The sequence below is a fragment of the Myxocyprinus asiaticus genome, chromosome 33 (genome assembly GCF_019703515.2).
Source record: "Myxocyprinus asiaticus isolate MX2 ecotype Aquarium Trade chromosome 33, UBuf_Myxa_2, whole genome shotgun sequence".
Taxonomy (NCBI): Eukaryota; Metazoa; Chordata; class Actinopteri; order Cypriniformes; family Catostomidae; genus Myxocyprinus; species Myxocyprinus asiaticus.
The window spans coordinates 38,720,330-38,743,377 of NC_059376.1; the positions used below are offsets into that span (position 1 = coordinate 38,720,330).

A 23,048-nucleotide genomic window follows, 5' to 3' on the forward strand; every position below is an offset into this window, starting at 1 on the left:
CATTTTACAGCATGTATTCTGTAATCTGTAGTGGAATACATTTAAAAAGTAACCCTCCCAACCCTGATAATGTATATGTATACACTATATATACACACACACTCATATATATATATATATATTGTATATAATAAGACACTAATGATTTATTACCTTTTATATATATATATATATATATATATATATATATATATATATATATATATATATATATATTTTTTTTTTTTTTTTTTTTTTTTTTAAGATATGTATGTAACAAAGTAAGTGCATTTTGGGATATTTAATTATTTCAAATAAATAAATAAATACATACATATGAATTCTACTCTTCACATCATTCTAATATAATGATACACTAATTATTTATTACTTGAGATTTTAAGCAGGGGTGGACAAGCGTAGTCGATTAAACCCATGTACTGTAAATGCCTTTAACTGTTTAAAGACCAAGTTATCCTATTACAAATAACTGCAAATAAACGTAATTTTCATAAACTACGTACCCAAATGACATGTCAAAAATGTAACAGCTCAGCACCCTCGCTCACAGCATTCTGCATTAAAAAAGGCACCTCAACCGTCTACCCCTGCGCATTCCGCCAAAATGGTACAGTCTGACTTGCTTGAGTGGGATTTGGGTCAGTCCACTATAGGCCAGTTGTAATTTAGGGGTGGATGCTTCTAGTTCACATCTACACTTAAGTGCTACAATCGAACACCTTGGCTGCAATGAGCGCATATTATATATAAACAACTTAATCAAGCATTTAACACGACAAAACTTTGATTGCGTTGACACCTCTAACCGTCCAATCAGTCCTTGTGGTGGAGTGAATGACTCCCCTTAATCTATTCGCAGCTGCTCTGTCCATGATCCACTCCAGTCCGGATTTGGCAAGGAAAGGAACAGCTGCTGTAACGTTTTAGCAATTTCAGGAGAGAAGACACAGACAGTAGTCGAACATGAGTGGTGGACAGGAGTCCCAGCAGCATTGGAGACTGCGAGAGCAGCAGCCGTAGTGGATCATGGCCGAGGACTATTGGGAGCGCGCGGCGGCTTTGGGATATTATTACTGCTGTTAAGATTACACGAGCAACACACACTTATTCACTCACACACGGGATTTCAAGTCCACCGGTAAGAAAACCACACCACATATCAAACTGTCCCGCTCAGATATTTTATTTTAAAGTCGACAAACATCACAACATGTCAGATAAAGTGGATTTAGGCCGTTTTGTGGGAGTTTATTCGAGCCGGTGACACGGACAGCCTGACTGCAATCCTGTTTGGGTCGGTTTGGACTCCTTGAATGAAAACGGAGAGGTTGCTTCATAATATATGTGAGGGGATAAAAGAAAAGAGAGAACGAGGGAATAGTAGAGGGAAAACATTCCCACATTCCTCTGCATGTTTAGCAAACAATTGCCGTTTAATGCCGCTCTTTAAAGCCAGCTAACTAGCTAACCTGGCTAACGTGTTTACGTATGCTTTACTGTGGATTAGTCAGCAGTCTGACTGCGATAAATGTTTTATTACAACAGCAATATTATTATGTTTTATTTATGGCTTGCCCTGAGAATTGTCTTATCCTGAAGGAGGCGTGCGTTTTTATTCAGTCATGTTGTATTCTCTACTAATGTCATGTTAGAATAACCTCAGGGTAAGTTATACATTTATTATGGTTGATGAGAATTACAGCCACTTTCTTAAACATTTTCGCATTATAAAATATGACATATTTGCTTAATGCTTTTATAAGAGAGGAAAAATGATCGATAACGTACTGCACGCTAGTAATGTAACTTATTGCAGCATGGCGTCACTCATTCAAAACATGATGGGGTGTTATGTTAGTCTACGTCACAGTTTTGAATCTATATCATTGTATTTTTGGGATCCAGGGGACAATGCTCGACTTTAGTCCTACTGTTGGGTCCATTTCTCACGTAGTCAAAGAGAGCATGAGGATGTCTCCAAGCTTACCTTGATTTCCCAGAAGGTAAAACCACTTGGTGCAAGTGTTGAGTCAAACTATTGGAATGTGGAAGGAGGAAGAGTGATCCAGTCAAACTAGATCAAAATATTGTGTCATATAGGGTCAGGGGGGCTGTCATTGTCTTTCTTGATGGACCAGCAGGTTTGACAGTTGTCATGAAGAGCAGAGTGGGGATATTATTAGGTTAAACACAGGAGTGACTAATGACTAAGGAAAGAGTCTTTAACTTTACTTTTCTCTCCCAACTAGCACTATATTGTTGTAACACTAATAATTTTGTTGCTGTAGGGCTTCATGTGGTCTCAGACTCAGATGGGACACCCATGGACTGTCAAGGCAAAACTGGAAAGCACTTTTTTCATCTGGCAAGCTCTAATTTGATTGGCTTGCTTAATGCAACTTCTGGGTCTAAGGGCGTATAGGTTTCTTAATCATTCCGTTAGGAAACCAAGTCGTGTTTACAAGGTACCAGGTCGCTTCATTGCTTTTAAGAAGAAGAACTAATGGCTAGATTTGCAAAGGTTTGCCAGCTTAGTGCCATCAACTCTTTGAAAGATACTGAGAGTTTTGTATGAGGCACTTAATAGTAAATTAACTAGATATCCACGAGCAGAATTGTGTACTTCACTATGTTTTGTAAGTTGTTTGTGACATTATCTGATCAGATTCTGATCTGAGTATATACTTATTTTTCGCAGTTTTTCTGTGAGTTCGGAGACTGGTGTGGTTTAATTTTAATCAATTTTTTTTTCTTGGCAGTCAATTATTGTGGTATTATTCAATTCAGATAGTAGGGCTGCACAATATGCAAAACGATAATCCTGTGATGATGTCATCAGAGCACGTAGAACCATGGAACCTCCATCACCCAAATAAACTGAAGTTCACTGGAATAAAAAAGGACCATCTATCCCAGAGATCACAAACATAGTTGTGTTTTGTTCCAAATTGCATTTAGATGGCATATAATATGTACAGATTTACCATTAGCTATGTAGTATATATTTAAAATCCATGTTCAGGGGCCTGGGTAGCTCAGCGAGTAAAGACGCCGACTACCACCCCTGGGGTCACAAGTTCGAATCCAGGGTGTGCTGAGTAACTCCAGCCAGGTCTCCAAAGCAGCCAAATTGGCCTGGTTGCTAGGGAGGGTAGAGTCACATGGGGTAACCTCCTCTTGGTTGCCATAATGTGGTTCGCACTCGGTGGGGCGCATGGTGAGTTGTGCGTGGATGCCGCGGAGAATAGCGTGAAGCCTCCACACGTGCTATGTCTCTACAGTAACGCGCTCAACAAGCCACATGATAAGATGCGCGGATTGACGGTCTCAGACGTGTAGGCAACTGAGATTCGTACTCCGCCACCCGGATTGAGGCCAGTCACTACGCCACCACGAGGACTTAGAGCGCATCGGGAATTGGGCATTCCAAATTGGGGAGAAAAAGGGGGGAAAAATCCATGTTCAATTAATTTTTTTTAAAGCATATGCATACAAAGTTTATTTTACCATATTGTGGGATATTCTAAAAGAATCTGTAAAATATTGTATTTTTACACTGTTATTCATTGATATTAGTTTTAAAATTAGTTCATTGATGTGGGACTTCTATTTTGAAAAATTATGTCAGAAGCTTTTGCCATATACATTCGCTTTCTGCTTTGGTTAAACGTGCTTGTTGTTGTCTATTAATTGAAACCTATCCTTTGAGATATGCATACAGATCCACAGCAGCCAATAAAAATAAATGTTTGTACAGTGCATCCAGAAAGTATTCACAGCGCTTCTCTTTTTCTACATTTTGTTATGTTACAGCCTTATTCCAAAATGGATTAAATTCATTATTTTCCTCAATTCTACAAACAATACCCCATAATGACAACGTGAAAGAAGTTTGTTTGAATTCTTTGCAAATTTATTAAAAATAAAAAATGGAGAAAAAAAAAAAACCTCACACATGTACATAAGTATTTACAGCCTTTGCTCAATACTTTGTTGAAGCACCTTTGGCACCAATTACAGCCTTAAGTCTTTTTGAGTATGATGCTACAAGCTTGGCATACCTATTTTTGGGCAGTTTCTCCCATTCTTCTTTGCAGGACCTCTCAAGCTCCATCAGGTTGGATGGGGAGCATCGGTGCACAGCCATTTTCAGATCTCTCCAGAGATGTTCAATCGGGTTCAAGTCTGGGCTCTGGCTGGGCCACTCAAGGACATTCACAGAGTTGTCCCGGAGCCACTCCTTTGTTATCTTGGCTGTGTGCTTAGGGTCGTTGTCCTGTTGGAAGATGAACCTTCGCCCCAGTCGGAGGTCCAGAGCTCTGTGGAGCAGGTTTTCATCAAGGATGTCTCTGTACATTGTTGCATTCATCTTTCCCTCGATCCTGACTAGTCTCCCAGTTCCTGCCGCTGAAAAACATCCCCACAGCATGATGCTGCCACCACCATGCTTCACTGTAGGGATGGTATTGGCCAGGTGATGAGCGGTGCCTGGTTTCCTCCAGACATGATGCTTGCCATTCAGGCCAAAGAGTTCAATCTTTGTTTCTCATGGTCTGAGAGTCCTTCAGGTGCCTTTTGGCAAACTCCAGGCAGGCTGTCATGTGCCTTTTACTGTGGAGTGGCTTCTGTCTGGCCACTCTACCATACAGGCCTGATTGGTGGAGTGCTGCAGAGATGGTTGTTCTTCTGGAAGGTTCTCCTCTCTTCACAGAGAAATGCTGGAGCTCTGTCAGAGTGACCATCGGGTTCTTGGTCACCTCCCTGACTAAGGCCCTTCTCCCCGATCGCTCAGTTTGGCCGGGCGGCCAGCTCTAGGAAGAGTCCTGGTGGTTCCAAACTTCTTCCATTTACAGATGATGGAGGCCACTGTGCTCATTGGGACCTTCAGTGCTGCAGAAATTTTTCTGTACCCTTCCCCAGATCTGTGCCTCGATACAATCCTGTCTCGGAGGTCTACAGACAATTCCTTGGACTTCATGGCTTGGTTTGTGCTCTGACATGCACTGTTAACTGTGGGACCTTATATAGACAGGTGTGTGCCTTTCCAAATCATGTCCAATCAGCTGAATTTACCACAAGTGGACTCCAATCAAGTTGTAGAACCATCTCAAGGATGATCAGTGGAAACAGGATGCACCTGAGCTCAATTTTGAGTGTCATGGCAAAGGCTGTGAATACTTATGTACATGTGATTTTTTTCATTTTTTATTTTTAATAAATTTGCAAAGATTTCAAACAAACTTCTTTCATGTTGTCATTATGGGGTATTGTTTGTAGAATTTTGAGGAAAATAATGAATTTTATCCATTTTGGAATAAGGCTGTAACATAACAAAATGTGGAAAAAGTGAAGCGCTGTGAATACTTTCCGGATGCACTGTATACGGCCTTCTGGTCTCATTATTATTTGCACACAGACAATGCAGTGTATACAGGACAGCACTGGTTACAGCTACATATGCTCAAATTGTGACTCGCTCCATCATTTGAGTCAGTGCCAATGCACAATGCAAACACACACACCAAGTGACAATCGCGCACCCATTCTTTTCTCTGCTATTTGCGTCATCTTGAATGTTACTGTATTAAAATCATATATCACAAGCCCTTGCAATATGCATATCGCAACATGTACATTTGCGATATTTCTGTGTATCATGCAGCTCCATCAGATAGCCTAAATCCGCCTCTAAACATCACAAAAACAAAACAAATTGTGATTGGTCAATGGTCACTTTCACTTCCTGTCTAAGTGGGTGGTTTATGGCCAGAATAAGCTGCAATGTGGACCAGATTTAGGGTTACCAAGTTGCCAGCTGTCCTGTATTAACCTTAACCAGCCTTTATGCTATGGTCTAAAGTCTGGCCATTGCAAGACTAGGGTTCATCAACCCAAATTTAAGTAATGGTCTTCTATTGATTGCTTGTTTAAGAAAATTAGGGAGCGTGCTTGACCTGTTGACTTCAGTGATGAGAGAGTAACTGGCTTTTAAGCAGGACTAATAATTCCAGGTAATGTGCATTGCTTACAGAGTTTGTCGTATACTTTAGGTAAGTATTTTTCCTTACGTTACCGCAGTTGTGGGCTGTTTTGTTTAAAGATTTACCCAAAACTCCCATCGCCAGGTTTTGCCTTGTTAGTGTGGAATTCAGATTGATTATGAATTGAACCATTTTTCTGATTGAGATGGCTCTTGCACAGTATCTGAGAATGTTAACATAATGCCCCAAATGAAAAACAGTGTCCAATTAAAAAGGAACCTGGATGAGCAGGGTGATTTTCAAGCCTGGTGTTCTTGGCATGATTTTTAGACATGTGTCACTGGTATAATAATAATGACGAAATGTTGTGCTGTTACAGACACCTTCCAGATTACTTTTCAGCCACCAGAGAGAAATGACAGCAACATAAACACATTTGTGTTCAGAGGCTGGTTGATGCAGTGCTGTCTGGACCTGGTGTTCCAGAATCAGTCTCCATGAAGGTCACCCCTGTGAGTGTGTCACCTTGTGTTTGGATGCATTGGAGTCTGGTTGGAGAAGGATGCTGGGGCCTGCGGCCAGCACGGACCAGTGCTTTGTTTGACCATCTCACACAGTCTGGTTCCTTCAACTGGAGACGTATAACTTCAACAAGTGGGAAATTAAAGATGATGTTTTACAGGAAACAGGCTGCCTTCTACCGCTTGGCTAGACAGGTTTGCAAACTCGTCTACTTGATGCAACCAAGCTGTTACTGTCAGTCGTCAGAACCAGATGAAGCTTGTATTGATCAGGGGAGTGGAAAAATGAGCCCCAGCCTGTGCTGTATCGATACTGGTCAATTAAAGAAACATTACGCCTCTGAAAACAAACCTGCCAGTCTGTTGGTTTGTCAGTGGAGCTGCCGTGAACACTGTTTTAGGCACAGCCTTAAGGCCAATGTATATTTAATTTTCTCAATCTGGCAAGCTCTTTTATGCAGTTTTATTCAGAGTTTTGTTTGAGGCACTTAGTAGCTTGTTAGCAGAACTAACTGCTGTGTTTTAAGTTATGTCTGTGAAATAATCTGTTTTTAATACTTTTGCATCTGCACAAAATCTTATCACAGAGTGATAATTTTTTCCCCCAATATTTTCGAAACAACAGTTCACGGAGACTGCCGCATCATTACTTGTTTTTATTTTTTTCTTGTCAGTCTATTATTGTGCTATCAACTATTTCATATAAACCCTCCTATACATTAGGCAAAACCAAAATGAACTGTAGTTGATCATTTTACATGTTGTCAGAAAGTCTCTTGCTCTCTTAAAGGGATAGTTCACCCAAAAATGAAAATTTTCTAATTATTTAATCACTCTCATGATATCCTAGGTGTGTATGATGTTCTTTCTTCACTAGAACACATTTGAAGAAAAATAGAAAAATGTCTTAGCTCAGTAGTTCCTTAAAATGCAAGTCAGTGGTGATTTGTCTTTTGAAGCACCAAAAATCACAGACAGTCAGCATAAATGTCATCCATACGACACCAGCTGTTAAATTAATGTCTTCTAAAGCGATGTGATCGCTTTTGGTGCGAAAATGATCGAGATTTAAGTACTTTTTTAAACTCTAAATTATGCTTCCGGTCGGCAGCGTGTGTGATGCAATCGCTTTGGCACTTGAAACACGTGAGAACTGACGTACGTGCGTCACAGCAAGAAGAGTTTTCGGAATTTTTGGACCTTCAAAAGAGAAATCACCATTCACTTGCATTTTAAGGACCTACTGAGCTAAGACATTTTTCTATTTTTCTTCAAATGTGTTCTGGTGAAGAAAGTTATACACACCTGGGATATCATGAGGGTGAGTAAATGATGAGAGAATTTTCATTTTTGGGTGAACTATCCTTTTAAAGCTGAAGTGTGTAACTTTTTATGTATTAAACTCCTTTCTCCTATCCCAGCTTAAAATGCAGAGACAGCTATTAGAAAGCCATTTGTAGGTTAATTTTCTCAAACTGTAAATGTGTCTTTTTTATTTTTTTTTGAGCGACCCATCCATAACGACACAATAACTTTGACTTAAGCAGTGGAGTGAATTGGGGTAAGGGATGCACCGATACCATTTTTTTTCTCATCCGATTCCGATTATGTGAATTCTCAGTAATGGCCAATACCAATCTGATACCAGCGTTTTATTTTCAGTTTAGAATATCTATACTTCACTGTGTGGAAGTATTTTTTTTTTTTTTTTTTTAGAAAGACAAACTCTAACTAAATATTATTTCTTTGTAAACATTTAGATAAAAACATGTAAAATATTAAGAAAAACTTGGATCATTAGGCTAATTACTCTGCTGGAAAATGCACCAGGAAAAATAACAGTAATTCCAGTGAAAATCTTCAGTAGAAAAGAAGCCAGTTCTCTTTGCACATTTAAAAAACAAAAACAAAAAAAACATTTCAACTTGTATCTGGATTTGGATTCAAATTCTCTTCTTTATTCACCTAACTTGTAATAAAAAATCAGTCCACTTTTCCATCAGTTATTTTTTGGAACCCTGTCAACTTAAGTATTATCGTAATTTGTTTAATAATAATAATAGTTATTATTAATATAAATAAGTATTAGAATTTTATTTTACAAAAATAATGTATTTCAGTTGTCATTTCTTAACTTTAAAACCCTCTAGCTTTTATTTTGGCGGGACACTCCAGTAAGACTTTTGAGTGTTAGTTTTGTAGGCTAGTTCACAGTAGTTGAAATGAATTTAATTCAAAATCTGATCAAGTGCTCCTCTCTAAATGTTATTCTCAATGGATACTCTAAGCGAACAGAACTATCAAGCATTTGCATCTGAGATGGATTTTGTTTTAGCACTGCCATATTGGGCGCCACTCTGAGTGCTTGAAAAAGCACATCACCAGCCCCGCATTTGCTACGTGTGTATCAACAGAGCAGCGCTCATTTATTGACAGAGCAGTGCTCTTTTAGTAAAGCGTGCTGTGCATGTAGACTGTATATTTATTTATTAAACAGTATTTGCAATTCACAAAACTATTGCATGTCTTTAAGAGACTTTGAGTCCAATGCACGATATGTCATATTGACTACTTTAGTGGTGCTTTTATGATTCTTTTATGTCTATTTTTGAGCTTGACGGTAATGACTATTACTAACACAAGTATCGGAATTGGATCGGGCTTGTCGGACCGTTTCCTGATCTGGTTAAAAATGTCAGTATCGCCCCTAAAGCGGCAGATACTCTGGGAGTGGTGATTACTGCTTTTGGAAAAGGTCATGAGGCATCAGTGTATTACTCCCTGCTAATTCAGAGTTTGGTGGACAGAGCTTTAACTTCTTTCAAGAGATTATGGGAGAAAGATTTAAACTTGGTATTGGAGGAAGAAGTGCGGGCTAGGATTCTAAAAAATGTCAAGTCTTTATCTAGAGATGCAAGGGTGTGCCTTATGATAAAAGTAATTATGATACAAGCTGTCGCTGTAAGAAATTAAATGTCAGCTGCACATATTTAACACAAAATATTCACAACATTAGATCCTTAATATTTTTTATAGAAATCAACTTCTAACATTAAGTGTTTGTACTATGTAAAAAGCACAATAGTGTGTCTTAGCTGTCCATATGCCAGTGAATTACTCGCATTGTAGGGGGCTGGTGCTACCTGTGACTAGTATTGTGTTTACCTAGCTAGTCTTGATGGTCGAACACTGCGAGCAGTAATGAAGAGAGATAGGAAGAGTCTAAAGAGTCATCAACCCTGATTTAAGGACCATTAAGACGCTCTTGAGAGCCAGGAATTGCCCTTAACCAAATCCAGACCACTGCAGCATGCCTCTAGGGCCACGATCACTCACCAGGTCATGAATGGAGCCAGTGTGGAGTGCAAATTTGGCAGTTGGTAAACAGGTTAAACTCACATACTGTCATGTTTGTCTTTGATTACTCTACTGATTGGAGAATAACTACTAGATTCATCTAGCTGTTAGTACAGCTGATATAACATGTCAGCTGCTCAACCACCGTGCATAATATGTCCACGGTTTCCTTTTCCAGTTGAGTGAAATAGATTGTTATTCAAAATTACAAGTCATATTGACATCTGACGTCAAGACGTGCTGAAGTTCTTTCTTGGTGCTCAGTCCACAAGATTTACCTGCAATGCAAAACGATGATGAATATTAAGCAACGTGTCCTTTAACAGTCAAAGTTCCTTCTCAGAGCTGCAAGTCTCATAATTCTATTGTATACAGAGTAAAATGTGTGGCTTGTCCTGCATTTCCTGTCATGGTTAAAATTCTGATGTCCAACCTTATCTGATTTTAAGACTGGCTGGTTCATCTTGATAAAGCAGTCTTTTGTTTATGAGTAACATATATCAGAGAGAATGCAAATGACCTGTATTGCCCTGATTTCCATTGGCTCTGTCCCAATTTATTTGTTCAAACTAAATAGCGGTATGAAAAGCAAAGGATCCGTAAATCATTTTCCTTTGCATTTTAGATGTGCGTTTCCTTGCCATACAGCCCTCGGGGAAAAGCAGACAGCTCTCACTATTTCAAGAAAGTCAGCTATTTGTATTTATTTTATTTTTTTTGTTATTAACCTTATAACCGTTTGCCTTTAGAGTAACCTAAATCCTTTGGACCTTTTACTATATTCCACTGCAAGCTTTAGATGAAGATGACTTGACTGTATGTTATTGAGGGTGGAAATTAATTGGTAAAGACAGGCAAGATCCCAGAGAATCAAAAATCCTTTATTGGCACAGAATTGATTCCAAACTTTATGCATGCTTACGTGATTTGCTATCATGCAATATTAAGTTTTTGGAGATGCTAGCTATTATTCATACTTAAGCTTAGAGATTTGAATAAAACAAGTAACAATTTAAACAAGTAATTATTCAAGTAAACATTCATCAATAAAATAAGAACAGACAAACAAATTACATGCAATAGAACAAATAAAAACAATAGAACAAAGATACAAATAAAAAAAAAACAATGTTTAAAGTTTTTAACAGCAGTATTGAGTATTCAATTAAGCATTCAGAAATTGAAAAAAATAATGAAATGTAACATAAAACTACTTTTCCACTGTTACATTTACTTTAGACACAAATGACTGTTTACATGTATACCTTAAGATTGAAAGAGGGACCTTAGCGATATCTAGGGACCAAAATATCATAAAGACTTAGTGGTGGGATATTTTCACTTGGCATTAAGCAGCAACCATCCAAAACAACCTTAGTAACTGTATAGCAAAATGCTAATAACACTCAGAACACTTAAGCAAATGCTCTGCCAACCACCCACAACATCCTAGAATCATAAAAACTGTCAGAAAAGTGCAAAAAATTACATATTTTTTGACATGTCCTGTTATACCACTGTGATGTAAATTTTCTTAAATACATGAATGTGAGTAAATTAAGAACTTAGGAAATTAAGAGCATGGTGACTGTTGAGTGGTTTATCAACATAGTAATGAATAACTGATGTTGAAACAACTCTAGCCTTAAACCTATTTGGACTCAATAACAAATATTTGAATTAAGAGCATGTGGTCTGCTGCTTGTTTAACGTTCAAAATCTCTTGTAGTGTTCACCATGAAATCTGTCTGCACAGGAATCGAGTGTTTTAAATCTTGAGCTGATGTAGAATCCTGTCCTGAGGCAGCTTGTTTAGTGGGTCACTTTAGGTCCAGGGACTGGAAGCCTGGAATTTTTCTTTTCTTTTCTTTGGGCCAAAGCATGTGATTCATCTGAGGGTAAAGCACAGCCTTCTGGCATTTTGGCTGTTCCTAAATAGAAGGCCCTGTATTTCCCACAAGCATTGAGGACTAGTGTTTTTGAGTCTGCTTTTCTCTCTTAGGCTGTGTTTGGAAAGGGATACTAGCTTACTGCATACTGCTTAGTATATACTGTATACTGCATACTGTTGTGTAAAAATAGTAGGGGTGGGCGATATACCGGTAAACACGATAAACCGGTAGAAATTTGACAATCGTATATATTTTGGATTATTGTTTCTATCACAGTTGCACAAAATCGCCACCACTTGGCAAGAAATGTGCACAGCATTCTATTCACATACATGGTGCATATTCTGTTGGAGAAATGGAGGAGGAAGGTGAAGCGGCAGCTAGATCCTCAAATCCCCATGAATGAGAAGAAAAGGGGGAGATAGTGCAAAAAAAAAAAAAAGTGCATCCTCCATGGTGTGGAATTCATCTGGCTTTATAAAAAGCTACACTGAGCAGAAAACAGTGATTTGCAAGGTTTGCGTTTTGCGTATATCGCTATGTACTGCATATTGCTAAGTAGTGTACAGTATATAGCAAAATGTAAATATTAGGGCCGTAACGGTTCTCGGTAAAAAAACTAACCATATGGGTTGCCACCCATGGTTCGGTAAACATTTGCCCCACGGTTCATCTCAAGTTTAATGATTGCATCACAGTGTTTGGCGAAGAAAACAAAGTTTCAAATAGACATGCACAGTTACAACCTCTGCTTAATAGTGGTATGAATGGATACGCTCTGCAGGAGTTTCACATGGGTCAACTTTCTAGCTTTCCAATTAACTGTAAGTATGTTAAATCAGTTGATGAAATTAAAGTTCTGCAATCTGTATATGTTAATTTGTAGTTGAAAATGAACGTAAAATACAAGCTGCAGATATAGAAGCCCCCTACATCATTCAAGACTACTGTCTGGGAACATTTTCTTTTTCCCTTTACAAAACAGGCACTGATTGCAGACATTGCTTGATGCCAGTGGTGTATACTGGCAATTCATTGATACAAGGGCGTAGATTTGGCTTGAACATTGGGGGGGTTACAGTGTGAAGAATTTACATGTTTCCATTGATCATGGTAAAAATATTGGGAGGGGGGGTTGTACTTCCTTGTTTTGATTATTGACTGGTGAGTGCTTCGCAGACGCCAACTATATTTAGCACTGACCATTCATTGGATCATCCGAAACGTGTCTTATTACCAGCTGTAAGGAGGGTCTAAAATTACTGCAGCCAGAGCTAGGGAATGCTATTGAACTACTTCCGGTGCAAGTCCCACCCACATTAGTTTCCCCAGTAAGACCCCCAGGAAAAAGGTGGATAGTTTTCTTAGCAGAAATCATGGTTTTGATACAGTTAACCATGGTTTAAAGCATTCGTACTGTAGATTCCGTATAGTAACCATGGTTTTACCATAGTTTTGTTGTAACATGACTGAAGTAGTTTCCATCCACTTTACACGCTGTTTTGCTATTGACAAAGTGAAAATGCGTTAAAAAATGTTTGCGAAATTTGCCATCTTCTGCCTGTTTCCATTCAAATTTTATCGGTAATAATGTTGTGCGTGATGTCATGCTTAAAAAACACTGTTGCATAAGTTTTGGTTTATCGCAAAAGAAATCTGCCCTGAAGCCGTTTCCATACAGAAATGTGTGTATACCCTCCCAGATGTCCCTAATTCAACCCCCCCCAGTTTTGGTAAAATGGGGAGAGTATTGAGACAATTCATTGCAATTAGCCAGCTTACTGTCATTTTAATTTCACAAATAATAGCAATCAGAAGACGAGGAATTGCAATCAAAAGAGAGCAGTTACCCTTCTGATAGGACTGTAATATTGGTCCTGATGTTGCCCCTATCGCAGGTTGCCATTGGTTCCGACCCGAAATTGAATCGTCATGGCCCTGTTCAAGCTGGCAACCTGCACCAAGTAGTGGGGGGAAACTTTCAGTCTTAGTATAAGGACCATCCATCGATGTGTATATTCTGTGTGCACAACTATTAAAGAAAAATTGATGCGGTGTAATATCAGGGTTTACATTTGATACATTCCTGATATTTAATAGGCTGTTTTGAACAATCATCTAATCTAAAACATTGGCATCACAACTGCATTATGTCCCGCATATTTGTCCAACAACTTTTAACGACCAACTGAATTTGATTGTCCTCTAAAATTAATTTTAGCCTCATAATGCAATTGACATTTTCTGAAGAAGCTCAGCAAGTGGGATCCAAGGTAAAGAGGGTTAGATTTAAAATATTTAAATGTTTTAAAATGTTCAAAAGCTCATTTTCTGAAAGTAAACTCCGCATTGGACAAATAGTTCTGATAGTTTATAGTCTTGAAAAAAGTGTAGAACATTCTGAGAATGTCATTCAGCTGACTTTTTTCATCTACTGAACAGGGTAAGACTAATTTATGTTTGTGTAAATAAAAGGCAAGTATATAGTCTTAAACAATATTTATTTTTTTAATTTAATGCTTTATTCATTTGGTAATTTATTTTATTTTATTATTGGGAATTTTGCCAGCATTTTTTTAAAAAGTAAGCTAAACAATCATTTTATAGAATTGGGCTATGTTAGTGAAAAGCACACTGAAGCTTTTCTCCTAGTATTGTGTATTTATTTTTCATTTAAAACATCTTTTGTGCACAGAAATATGTTTTTTATATTGTGGGCTAATTCCATGACTGCCGTCTATTATTTTGAATGGTGTGAAAAAGCAACTTCAATAAATAAACGGATGGCTGCCACGATTAAATTAATCGCAAAGAGTGGCCATTCATTTGTTCTCTGTGCACTTGTCGATGACAGGTGCATGAGAGATATTTGTGTTGGCACTCCTGGAAGTGTCATGACGCAAGTGTGTTTGCAGCATCGGATCTGTGCGGGTATGCCGTTAAAACCAATCCATAACAGTGCGGGTAATGCTTCACGTACAATAGATTGGCTTTCAAGTATGTATACCTTGTTGTCATGATTAACACAGGCTAATGATTGTGGTAAATTCTGTCATGCGACACTATATTTTTGCGTTAATGCCTATTTTCTCGACAAATAGTGTTTCCAAACCAGTTGTTCGCGACATTTGAAGTATAGACATAGAGTTTATGTGCTAGAGTTAAACGGAAAAATATTATATCGACACTTAGACATATAGCAATAATTTACGTTTCCATCAGCTATATTGGTAAACTTTTTGATGCGCTACACCTTTTGTTGCAAAAAAACCCTTGGATGGAAACATAGTTAATGACTGCTGTCACCATGAATTTCTTGGCCAAAATCATAATGTAATACATTTTACCATGGTTTTACAACAGTAATACTGTAGTATCCATATAGTAACCATGATATTACTATAGTAATATTGTAGTTACCATGACAGTAACCATGTTAATTTTGTGGTTACTCTTATTTTACTACAAATACCATGGTTAAACTGTGGTTATTTCCTCTGAAATTCACTGAACTGAGGTGACTTTTCATGCTGTAAGTCTGATGCACCATGATCATTAATGTGTTTAGTGCTTTCTCTCTCCATGTAAACTCTCCGACTCCTTTAGAGTTGCAATTATTAGTCTGTTTTCACCTCTCAGAGAGTCTCCCAGTTTGAGTCATCGCATTTCCAGCCTAAGACACTTGAATCTGAAACGTCTGCAATTCTTGAAGTGCTTAATTTATAAATGAAAACAATCACACATGGAAAGATGAGTGTGAAAACAGTGTTGCTAATCTTTCCTTATGTGAGCAATTACAGTTGGCTGCGTGACTTGTTTATTTTAGGTGCTATCTCTCGCTGTGAGACTTATCATGTACTATTTCTCACTTTGATGTCCTCTCAGTAGAGCAAGATCCTTTCCAATAACATTAGAACGCCTATGAAATAAACAGATTGTCCTCTGAATCACCCCCCTGATTTAGACCTGCTCCAAGTTTGTCTTACAGAGTGTTGACGCACAATTTTGAGTCTAATATTTATCCCCTAATTGTGTTGCATTCCGTTACAGTCTTAGGGGCCATTCACAAGGGATGTGTTCTTGCGTTCAAAAAAAATGGATAGAAATGCACTGAACAAAATGCACACTTGACACAGGTTTTTAAAAATTAATAGAAAATGTAACTTGACTGTGTGAATTAAAAATGCAGCGCTCGTTACATGAGACTGTGAAAAAGCAGTGAGGCATGTCGCAACGCCATGTTAACATACACTAACAATTTGCCCTGTCCAGTGATCTTGGAAGATGAATCAGAAAGCAGCATGCAACATTGTGGTTGTTTGTTTTCTGTCTCTGACAGGGCAGTTGAACAGTGGCAGCCCCTCCACCACCCTCATCTCTGCCCCCCCTTCCCCCATTGATGGACCGCATGAGGAAAATCAAACGGCAGCTGTCCCTAACACTGCGGGGGGGTAACAGCGGGGACAAGACCATGAGCGAGACCATCAGCTCTCAGGACACAGGAGCGCACAGCGATTCCGGTACAGTAACGTTCTCCCAACACAATACTGAGTCTACTTCTGATTTTTTTGTGCAGAACTGTGTAACTCGCCCTACAGTAAAAAGCGCAATTTCCAGACTGTAGAGTGCAGCGGAGTTTCCGGACTGTAGACACAGTTGCATATGACCTGCTTAGCATACAAACATGCCAGAGGTGAGGTGTATTGCATTATTAGCTTATCAGTAAGCCTTCATGGAACCTGCAGCCACAGAAAGCTCCATCATTCATAAAACTCTTTCCTTGTGTATTTGATAAATATTTACATAATTTTCTATGTTAAATTATAAAATGCATTCAGCAGCTCTCAGCTCAGTTTAACACATTTTACCATTTTTAAACCCATTATTCTAATTCTGCAGATTTTCCCCCACAATCAGTGCAACAAAAACAAATATTTATAACTGGGCATAATTATCAGTATAAAGTATACGGTATGATACAGTTTAACCTAAGCTAATCAGACTTTGTGTGTGGTTAAAGGGATAGTTCACCCAGAAGTTAATAACCTATTCTATCACAATTTACTCACCCTCATGTTGTTCCACACCAGTATTACTTTTTTGCATAGAACACAAAAGGAGATATTAGGCAGAATATCCAAGCTGCTGTTTTCGATGAAAGTATACGATGACTGCGACTGTCAATAGGCCTTTATCACACTTCCGCGGTCGCAGAGCGAAAGCTTCGCTTAGTAGTGTAAAACGACTTCCGTTGCTGTCTGTTTCAATGGCAGTACCCACAGTGTGGAATTATGATAGACTATTTTATGTACAATTCATCTCAAATACTTAATCTAAACAGACCTACCTCACCTTACAGTCATTACTCAGGGATGATGATGTAAAGAAAAACGATGTTATGTTTTATTATTTTAAACAGGATGCATGTAACACTTCACAGAGTAGCTATAAGTATGTTTTTTTATAGAGGAATGCAAGAATATAGTACAAACAAAAATACATTTACACATTAAAGAGCATTAGATCAAGACAGGGGTATACAGTATGTATAAAAAAAAAAAAAAAAACATATATTCCGAGTAAAGATTATACAGAGTATTTCAGTGATAATGATCACATTGCTTTCATATACTTACTTTTTATAATCTCCATGTAATCTCCAGAAAATAACTGTTTTAATCATTGTGGTTTGCGTGCGATGATTGGGGAAGCGTCCACTCGCGAGTCATGACAGAATGCAATGTAAATAAAACAGAGATGAGAACGTCCCAGTGTCTAAAACTGTATTATATTCACAAACAGGAGATGTGCATGCATTAAAACACTTAAATGCTGTCTTTTCGGACTTGAGTTGAGCACTTTCATCCTCTGGGAGTGAGCTGAATAGCGCTCGCAGCTCCTCGTGAACTGGGAAAACTTTGCCCTGATAATCATCTCGCTTAGATACTATTACACATTAAAGTGGTAGAAAACGCACATGGTGAAGTGCTGTGTTACTCCAAAGAAAGTATTAAATGGCCGATGTTACTGCCAAGTGCATCCAAGTTGGCTTAATCTATTTTGAAAAACTGCGATCGCCCATAGACAGATCGATGGGCAGATTTTTGGTTGCACTACTGTTCGGAGCTGTCTGTGACGACACGCGGACTGTGATAAAGGCCATAATAACTTTCTGTGAGAGACAGACCATAAATTTAAGTTGTTGTTCATTGAAAATCTTGGTGGACAGCTGTTGTCTCAGTTCACCTTCACTGTATGGAAAAGAGCAGCTTGGACATTCTGCTCTGAGGATGAGTAGAGGATGACAGAATTTACTTTTCATATGCATTGATGACTAAACAGTTGACAGATACTCTGTTACATCAGTCCTTCCTTTGTAATATATTGGGATGTGCATGAAATATTTCATATTTTCATATTTCTCGGTGGCATGCAATATTTCAAACACTCACAACCAGTCTGTGTTTGTATGTGTGTGTGTGTGTGAGTGAGCATCCTTTCTGGAGGGGATGAAAAGAGCTCAAATTCAGCACCATCTGTACAATCTGTTCCAGGGTTTTTATATAATGACAGCCACAACGTTGCCAGAATTGTTGCTAATGCCCAGACTTCAAAAAGTGCATTTAGTCTGTCTGCAGACCTCTTAAAGTGCTGTAATTTGCAACACATTGAGTGTAAAAGTATGTAGTTTTATTTGAATAGCTAATTTCCTCTATCGTTATGGTTTATCAAGATATTTTTGTTCTTTAGTTCAGCTATGTCTGGCTATAAATTTTGAACAGAGTAGCTTTGAGCTTTACTGTGATGCTTTTGCTTTACAGGCATAATTTAACTAAATCTTCCCTAAAGAAGAGTTTTACAACATGGAACGGCATTTGCAATGCATTTCACTTCCATAATGGGACTTTTTCATGTGAAATTGAATATTAAGTAAGAAATAATGTAGGATTGGACTTGATTTTATCCATCAGGATTTGATTGGACTGGGAAAAGTAGACTGATATTGTTAGTTAAAGGGATAGTTCACCCAAAAATGAAAATTCGCTCATTTACTCACTGTCGTGCCATCCCAGATGTGTATGACTTTCTTTTTTCAGCAGAACGCAAACAAAGATTTTTAGAAAAATATCTCTGCTCTGTAGGTCCATACAATGCAAGTGAATGGTGAGCAGACTTTTGTAACTCCAAAAATCACAAAGAAAACAGAAGTAATCCATAAGACTCCAGTGGTTAAATCTAAAGTGGAGATTTAGAGTAAAAAAAGACTTAAATATTGTTCTGTTTCTCACCCAAACCTATTATATCACTTCTGAAGATATGGATTTAACCACTGGGGTAATATGGTTTCCTTTGTAATTTTTGGAGCTACAAAGGTCTGATCACCATTCACTTGCACTGTAAGGACCAACAGATCTGAGATATTTTTCAAAAAAATCTTTGTTTTTGTTCAGCCGAAGAAAGGAAGTCATACACACCTGGGATGGCATGAGGGTGAGTAAATGATGAGAGAATTTTCAGTTTTGGGTGAACTATTTCTTTAATATTTCATTTCCTCGCCAATGTGGCCTTTATTAAATCAGCAGAAAAGTTGGTTCAAAAGCAGAGGAAGGTATTTCACAAGATTTTCTTTTCTTTCGAATAACATGCACAGATGAGTTGTGAACTGTAAGATCAGATAAAAAAAATGGAAGAAAGAATGAGCTAGAAAGCAAGCCAAGTCTGTGTGGCTTTAAGACTTAACCTTTCCATCCAAAACAGCAAGTGTTCATCTTTGAAATGCATACATTCATCATTTAATGCATACATTCACCTCTGTCTCCTTCCGTGTTGCCTGCCAGTGTGATACAGGTATGCAAATAGAACATTAAAACATTGCATTAAAACAAATGCAGGTGAAGTAAAGCCAATGTGTCCATCAGATCCAAGGGCTGGCTATGGCTTTGTGTTTGGAAGAGCTCAGCTACTGTCTCCTGCCTGCTGTTCACCCCCTCTGACCAATCAGCATGTGTCTTCTAGCATGGCTTCTCATCTCAGGCTAACTGCACTGACAGATCCTGTTCATCTCTCACATCCGACAGTTTCAACGAAACAGCTTCAGTTTAACAATACAATATTACCATACAGGTGCATCTCAATAAATTAGAATGTCGTGGAAAAGTTCATTTATTTCAGTAATTCAACTCAAATTGTGAAACTCGTGTATTAAATAAATTCAATGCACACAGACTGAAGTAGTTTAAGTCTTTGGTTCTTTTAATTGTGATGATTTTGGCTCACATTTAACAAAAACCCACCAATTCACTATCTCAACAAATTAGAATATGGTGACATGCCAATCAGCTAATCAACTCAAAACACCTGCAAAGGTTTCCTGAGCCTTCAAAATGGTCTCTCAGTTTGGTTCACTAGGCTACACAATCATGGGGAAGACTGCTGATCTGACAGTTGTCCAGAAGACAATCATTGACACCCTTCACAAGGAGGGTAAGCCACAAACATTCATTGCCAAAGAAGCTGGCTGTTCACAGAGTGCTGTATCCAAGCATGTTAACAGAAAGTTGAGTGGAAGGAAAAAGTGTGGAAGAAAAAGATGCACAACCAACCGAGAGAACCGCAGCCTTATGATTGTCCAGCAAAATCGATTCAAGAATTTGGGTGAACTTCACAAGGAATGGACTGAGGCTGGGGTCAAGGCATCAAGAGCCACCACACACAGACGTGTCAAGGAATTTGGCTACAGTTGTCGTATTTCTCTTGTTAAGCCACTCCTGAACCACAGACAACGTCAGAGGCGTCTTACCTGGGCTAAGGAGAAGAACTGGACTGTTGCCCAGTGTTCCAAAGTCCTCTTTTCAGATGAGAGCAAGTTTTGTATTTCATTTGGAAACCAAGGTCCTAGAGTCTGGAGGAAGGGTGGAGAAGCTCATAGCCCAAGTTGCTTGAAGTCCAGTGTTAAGTTTCCACAGTCTGTGATGATTTGGGGTGCAATGTCATCTGCTGGTGTTGGTCCATTGTGGTTTTTGAAAACCAAAGTCACTGCACCCGTTTACCAAGAAATTTTGGAGCACTTCATGCTTCCTTCTGCTGACCAACTTTTTAAAGATACTGATTTCATTTTCCAGCAGGATTTGGCACCTGCCCACACTGCCAAAAGCACCAAAAGTTGGTAAAATGACCATGGTCTTGGTGTGCTTGACTGGCCAGCAAACTCACCAGACCAGAACCCCATAGAGAATCTATGGGGTATTGTCAAGAGGAAAATGAGAAACAAGAGACCAAAAAATGCAGATGAGCTGAAGGCCACTGTCAAAGAAACCTGGGCTTCCATACCACCTCAGCAGTGCCACAAACTGATCACCTCCATGCCACGCCGAATTGAGGCAGTAATTAAAGCAAAAGGAGCCCCTACCAAGTATTGAGTACATATACAGTAAATGAACATACTTTCCAGAAGGCCAACAATTCACTAAAAATGTTTTTTTTTTATTGGTCTTATGATGTATTCTAATTTTTTGAGATAGTGAATTGGTGGGTTTTTGTTAAATGTGAGCCAAAATCATCACAATTAAAAGAACCAAAGACTTAAACTACTTCAGTCTGTGTGCATTGAATTTATTTAATACACGAGTTTCACAATTTGAGTTGAATTACTGAAATAAATGAACTTTTCCACGACATTCTAATTTATTGAGATGCACCTGTATGCAAATATATCAACATATTGACTCAGAAAATCCATCTTTTCTTTCCTTTTGGAGTGGGGTTTTGGCATTTTCCTGAACCCTGCACAAAATTTAAATGCATTTGGCTTTCATATGCTGAAGAATCGATGCCCTTGTGTGTCGTTTTTATTGCCACCTCAGCACAGTGTGTCATTAGAAACAATTAACGGCAGCCAGAAAACAAATTTATCAGTGTCACTGCTCAATTGTTGTGGCCCTTGTACCTCATTTACTAACACTGAAGATGTTCCTTTGTAAATTGAAAAATGAATGCATGCTCTAAAATTTGTTTCCCTGTTGTTTTCTGTATTTAATTTGATATTTCCTCTTTTTTTCCTTCTGCTCTGATCTCCCCTACTTTGTTTTTTTTGTTTTTCTTCTTCCCTTTTAAATGCAAACAATTGCGACCTAACATTCTCATTTCACCCCAACTATATCACTTATTCCTTTCCTCTCCTTCCCCTTTCCTTTTTATTTTCCTTTCCCTTCCCTATTTTCCATTTTCCTTTCCCTTTTTACCTTCTTTTCCTTTCTGTTTCCTTTTCCCTTTCCTTTCTCATTTTTCCTGTTTCCTTTTCTTTTTCCCCTTTCCTTGCCTTTCCTGTCCCTTTCTTGTTTTCCCTTTTCCCTTCATTTCCTTTTTCTTTCTTTTTCCTTTTTTCTCATTTTCCCTTTGTTTCCTTCATTTCCTTTATTTTCCCTTCTCCTCTCTTCTCCATTCCTTTCCTCCCCTTTTTCTTTCTTCTCTTTTCCTTTCCCTTCATTTCCATTTCCTTTTGCCTTTCCTCTTTTCCCTTTCCATTTCTTTTTCATCCCCATAATTTCCCCATTGAATCACCCCCCATTAACTTACATTACAACTTTCTGCCCTTTTCTATCCCTACATCTTTGGTTCCTTTCCATCCTTTTACTTTTTCCTGCTCCTAATGCTCTTTTCCATTATTTGTTCCGTCACATCTCCAACCTCCCTCTCGGCTCCTTTTCTGCCCCCTCTCCACCATCCTCATATCCTCTGTGTGTCGTCGTCCTCCCCTCTCCCTCCTCCCAGAGGCCATGCCAGTTGGGGGCAGTGGTGGTCTGCGGGGTTCAGTGAGAGGTTCGGGGGGTTCCTTCAGCATGCACTCCCTCCTGCAGTCCTACAGCAGTGCTCTGCGCAGACCACGCAGCCTGGGCCGCAGTCTCAGCTCCTATCTCAACCACACCACACGCCTCGGTACATTCACAAGCGCACGCATGCACACAGAGGGAGAAAGTGTGACTTTATGTGTGTGAGGTTGCACAATAGGGATGGGAATTTCAGTTCAGGTAGTGCTTCTTTCTGCCTCAGAATTACTGAAAGAATGGACCAAATATGTTTGTAAAGCAATTTTTTTGCATTCTAGAGACTGACCCGTATTTATTTAATTTTTGACCAATACAGTATCTAGTATCTAATATGCAGAACCGATTTGTATAATTTGTTTCATTTATATTCCATTCCATAGAATCTTTTTATCTCCATTTCATTCACTACCCTCAAATGCCTGTCATCAAATAATTTTTATTTATTTATTCAGATTTAGATTTTTTTTTGGA

At 38.5% G+C, this 23,048-nt stretch overlaps 1 protein-coding gene across 4 annotated transcripts in view; it reads left to right on the forward strand.

Annotated features, from left to right (window-relative positions):
* The first annotated feature begins 711 nt into the window (after positions 1-711).
* LOC127424616 (cyclin-dependent kinase 16-like) overlaps positions 712-23,048 on the forward strand; it is a 48,494-nt gene continuing 26,157 nt past the window's right edge. The window contains exons 1-4 of one of the 4 annotated variants that reach the window (XM_051669968.1): positions 712-1,138; positions 6,361-6,697; positions 16,091-16,271; positions 22,522-22,686. In XM_051669968.1, the coding sequence (XP_051525928.1) occupies positions 16,151-16,271; positions 22,522-22,686 (286 nt within the window). In that variant the 5' untranslated portion in view covers positions 712-1,138; positions 6,361-6,697; positions 16,091-16,150. The remainder of the gene's footprint in view (positions 1,139-6,360; positions 6,698-16,090; positions 16,272-22,521; positions 22,687-23,048) is intronic. The other 3 variants (XM_051669969.1, XM_051669967.1, XM_051669970.1) reach the window with 3 other exon arrangements.